This window comes from Protopterus annectens, chromosome 5.part0 (assembly GCF_019279795.1).
Source record: "Protopterus annectens isolate FY-2018-M chromosome 5.part0, PAN1.0, whole genome shotgun sequence".
NCBI classification, from domain to species: domain Eukaryota; kingdom Metazoa; phylum Chordata; order Ceratodontiformes; family Protopteridae; genus Protopterus; species Protopterus annectens.
The window spans coordinates 902,255,789-902,261,182 of record NC_056735.1 but is presented as its reverse complement, the minus strand read 5'-3'; the positions used below and the strand labels follow the sequence as shown (position 1 = coordinate 902,261,182).

At 35.3% G+C, this 5,394-nt stretch overlaps 1 protein-coding gene across 1 annotated transcript; it reads left to right on the top strand.

Annotated features, from left to right (window-relative positions):
- Positions 1–4,211: 4,211 nt before the first annotated feature.
- LOC122802285 (olfactory receptor 52E8-like) lies at positions 4,212–5,174 on the top strand. The gene has a single exon (XM_044071934.1). The coding sequence runs from the start codon at positions 4,212–4,214 to the stop codon at positions 5,172–5,174; it is 963 nt and encodes a 320-aa protein (XP_043927869.1).
- Positions 5,175–5,394: the final 220 nt, after the last annotated feature.

Here is a 5,394-nt window from a genome sequence, read left to right as displayed (position 1 = left end):
TATACCTGTCCATCCAAATTGTTCTGTTGATAATGCAGAAAAGGTTTAGATCTCTGTACTGAGTATTTCTAATGCAATTTGACTTGGTGATGTGCAGTAAATCAATCAGTAATGGGTCGAAGGATTGGAGGAATTTTTGGCACTGACTCCACACCAGCTAGTTAAATTGTTTAATTAATAAAGGTCATTATAACATTAATTTGTAAAACTTTTGATTCATTTTGTACAGCAAGCCACTAACATAAGTATTAGTCCTTCATCTTAGGTTCTTGATCAGGATTTTTTTTTCTATTAAGAGCTGATTTCGACTTATGCAAATTGATACTTGTGTTTCTGCTTCAAGCACTCTGGCAATTACAATTATTTCTGTATATGCAATTGTATCTCTGACTGTAGGCTTATTTAGTGATTAAATATTTTAATTTTATTACATTGAGAATTAATCAATTATAAATAATGTATTTCTGGAGACTGATTGCATATTAATTGATATTATGGCCTTATATTTAATTAAATATTAATTGATATTATGGCCTTATATTTACAGATCATATTTTTCTTTTGAGGACTGACTCTTTCCTTGATTTGGTAAAATTTGGTGTCTGTTTTCTACTCATATGTATTTTGTAAATGGTATTGGCTTTTATACTGGGGATGCATATATCCTATAGATTACATTGAATTCTAGGAAGAGGTATAAGTAAACAATACATACTTCTCAATGATGCATGGTCCTGGTACCTGTGGAGAAATTTTCCATCTATTTTACTTACCAGAACATATAGTATGCAGTGACATAAGTGCAATTCACACAAAGTGACATACATACCACATTAGCAATCAACTAAATCTACTGATAGTAGTTGAGGAATACTGACTAACCTGAGTCACTGGTCCCCACTAATGCATTTCTTGGTAGGAGAAACACGCTGTCAGCTATTGCCACATAATTATCTCCCAACTGATCTTTGCTACCTGTTTCAGATTAGTGCTGGTGCAAGATGTCATGTTCAAGGTTTTGATGATTTATATTAACCCATGAAGAAGCTAACACATCTGTACTCTTCAGATTTGTAATGAGTCATTCATTTACCAATTCATAAAACACTGAAAAGAATTTGTAAGTCAAAATTAAAAAAAAATGCATTTGTGGTGGGATGACACTTAGCTAACAGCACATTGCCAAATGTATTTTCATCATAAGATATGCTAGTTCTAATATTAATTCACAATGCATGAAGCAACATTAGAGTATTGTGCTGTCTTTCTACTTTAATTTTATAATTAAGCAAAGTCACTTAATAATACTCATTTATAAATTTTCATATTCTCATATTATGTTATTCATGTCAAAAGGAAGCCTGATGCATTCCAGGTTGAAATGGATACAAAGCAAATAACTAATCCTCGACAAAATGTAAGTGCACAACTGGGTACAAACACCTGTAGATAATTCATGTTTCCAATTCGTCAAACAGAAAGTCTTTCGGATAGGAGACAAAACTGCAGATTGTCAGTGTAAATCCACAGAGTGCATGGCATGGACATCCAGACTCTACAGAGGAGGCATCCCTGAAGGCAGTTGAAGCAGGCAGCCAAGTGTTGTGACAAACTAGTGCTAAGCACTATGCTACTATGCTGCTGCCCCCTACACCTTTGACAAACTAGTGCGAAGCACTATGCTACTATGCTGCTGCCCCCTACACCTTTGACAAACTAGTGCTAAGCACTGTGCTACTATGCTGCTGCCCCCCTACACCTTTGACAAACTAGTGCTAAGCACTGTGCTACTATGCTGCTGCCCCCTACACCTTTGACAAACTAGTGCTAAGCACTATGCTACTATGCTGCTGCCCCTACACCTTTGACAAACTAGTGCTAAGCACTATGCTACTATGCTGCTGCCCCTACACCTTTGACAAACTAGTGCTAAGCACTATGCTACTATGCTGCTGCCCCTACACCTTTGACAAACTAGTGCTAAGCACTATGCTACTATGCTGCTGCCCCTACACCTTTGACAAACTAGTGCTAAGCACTATGCTACTATGCTGCTGCCCCCTACACCTTTGACAAACTAGTGCTAAGCACTATGCTACTATGCTGCTGCCCCCTACACCTTTGACAAACTAGTGCTAAGCACTATGCTACTATGCTGCTGCCCCTACACCTTTGACAAACTAGTGCTAAGCACTATGCTACTATGCTGCTGCCCCCCTACACCTTTGACAAACTAGTGCTAAGCACTATGCTACTATGCTGCTGCCCCCTACACCTTTGACAAACTAGTGCTAAGCACTATGCTACTATGCTGCTGCCCCCTACACCTTTGACAAACTAGTGCTAAGCACTGTGCTACTATGCTGCTGCCCCCCTACACTTTTGACAAACTAGTGCGAAGCACTAGGCTACTTTGCTGCTGCCCCCCTACACCTCTGACAAACCAGTGCTGATAATATTGTGTGAAATAGTTCTCGAGAATCACCACTTAAGTACTCATTACCTGTTAATAGAAAACACATAGGGAGATTGTAAACTAGATGTTTAACAGAAACATCAACAGAAGCAAATATTTACTTGAAGAAAAAGTAGATCCAAAGAAATTGGAACATATTTCTAATAAATATCAAGCTTGTACTTAATGTGCAGCATTGTATTCCTTTCTCCTATATTATAAACATTGCTATATTTTTATATATATATATATATATATATATATATATATATATATATATATATATATATATATATATATATATATATATATATATGTATATATATATATATATATATATATATATATATATATATATATATATATATATTTATGTTTATTTATTTATTCATCAGTGTGTGCACATGTGTATGTATGTGTATATATGTGCATGTATATTTTTGCCACCTGAACATTTTTCTCTATCTGATTAATATAAGGGCAGATGTAACCAACAGTTAATTACATTTAAAACACTTCAAATGATTCTGTTGTTTGGGAACTAAGTTTACGGCAGGATTACTTTTATGTTTTGCACTGACTTTTCATCTTAAAACTATGCAGAGCACTGACAGTGTGATATTATTTCCAAAGTACTAAACGGATTTGGGGCAGCAGAGCAGCAGAACAGTTAACATCGCTGCCTCACAGTGTTTGGTTCTCAAAGTTAGCTCTTAGCTGTGATGCTGTGATGCCTTGTGTGTGCAATCCACGCATCTCGCCTGTGTCTTTTATAAGTTCATGCTTCAGGTTCCCCCCACATCTTAAATATGCACCACATGTGAATTGGAAGAATTCTATGTTTTCCACAAGAGTGAATGTTTGTGAGTTTAGGAGTGCATTCTGCAATCTCATCCAAAGCTGTGTTTCTACTTTGCACTCAGTGAGTGGCTGGAAGGGATCCTGCTCTTTTTTCCCTGAAATTGATTAAGCCATTACTCAGAAAATGGATGAATGAATAATGGGAAATTGTAATTATGTATATAGCTCAGTTTTTATCATGTACTCAACACACAGATGATCAAGTTCACCTGTGTGACTCCCGCATTGTGAATGTTGTAATGTCAACAAAAATTACTGACAGTCCACCCTTGCCCCCCCCCCCCCCTTCGAGGTTCAGTTTTTCTGTTGGGTATATTGGTATTCTGACTTTCACTGAATGGTTTCAAGCTTGGAGGACTTGACCAACTGTATGCTGAGTACATGATAGTAAACCATATAGTTCTCTCTTACATACATACACACACACACACACACACACACACACACACACACATATTTTTCTTTTAGTGAGTTATATTTTACTCTGTTTCACATTTGTAATTCTTGTCATGTCTTGTGTAATTGTTATCATAGTGTAAGAAAATACGTCCAAATGGATGTGTTTGTTGGTATGCTCAATGGAAAATAACTTTCGAAGAATTGTTTTTGTTAATTGTGACACAATTTAGTTTGAATGTAATTCATGATAACTACATATGCACATGGCATCCTTTTTCTTGATCTGGTTGAGAAGCACAGTTATATTCACTTTTAAACACATGTGGTAGCTTTAAATATTGTTATAAGTCACTGCAGTGGTGAATTCAGCCCTATTTACAGTTACGTTAACATTGTAATATGTCTGATCAGCATGTTTTCTTCCTGTTAAATGTTTCCTACAAAAATATATTCCATTTTATTTCTACAGGGTGTAATAGCATTTACAGCAAGGTGTATGACATATGTTACCATGGATGCAAACAACACCAATGATTTACATCCAAAAGAATTTATCCTTACTGGATTTCCTGGGATTGAAGACAAGCAACGTTGGCTCTCAGTTCCTTTCTTTATTATCTACATTGTGGGTCTTGCTGGTAATACTGTGACATTGTTAATCATCAAAACAGAAAAAAGTCTCCATGAACCAATGTATTTATTTATCTTCATGTTAGCTTTTGTAGATATTGTGTTAGTAATTAGTGCTCTAACTAAATTACTGGCAATATTGTGGTTTGATGCCAAGACTATCACATTTGAAACATGTATTATACAGATGTTTATAGTACACTTCTTCACAGGATTTAGTGCTTCTCTATTGGTTGTAATGGCATTTGACAGATATATAGCAGTGTGCAATCCACTCAGATATCCAAATATTGTAACAAACAAATTTATTGCTATAGCTGTTGCAATAGCTATAATAAGACCCTTGGGTCTATTGTTACCTTTGCCATTATTTGCTGTTGGATTCTCATATTGTAGAACCAATGTTATTGATCACTGTTATTGTGAGATGTTTGCACTTATTAATATTGCATGTGCAAATTTGGAACTATCTGTACTTTATCTAAACTGGCTATTTATTGTAATGACAATGCCAGATATGGCATTGGTTGGTCTATCATACTGTTTAATTCTCTCAGTAATATTAAAAATGAAGACTAAAGAAGCTCGTCAGAAGGCCTTCAGCACATGCAGCTCTCATTTCTCAGTGATTCTAACATTTCATGCATTATCCATAGTATCATTTGTGTTGACTAATGCTCTGCCTTACCTTCGTGTCATGGCTTCTGTCTTATTTGTAGTCATTCCTGCTGCATTAAATCCATTCATATACTGCTTAAACATTAAAAGGATTCGTGAAAAGATAAAGAAGGTTTTTAATTCCAAGGTTATTCTTTTGTGTGATAGGTAAACATATTGATGTAAAATGCCACTTACATTAAATATTTTGATCATCTAAGGAAAAATTTGTTGAAATCAGTTTTTTGTTATGGTATGAATATGGAATTTATGAACTAAATGGCTTGTAACTTCACTGATTTTCTCATTATGTAAATAAATGAATGCTCCTTGAAGAACTGAGTTGAATGTATGCCTTCACTACCAGATTACTATAGATTTCTTACTCATGC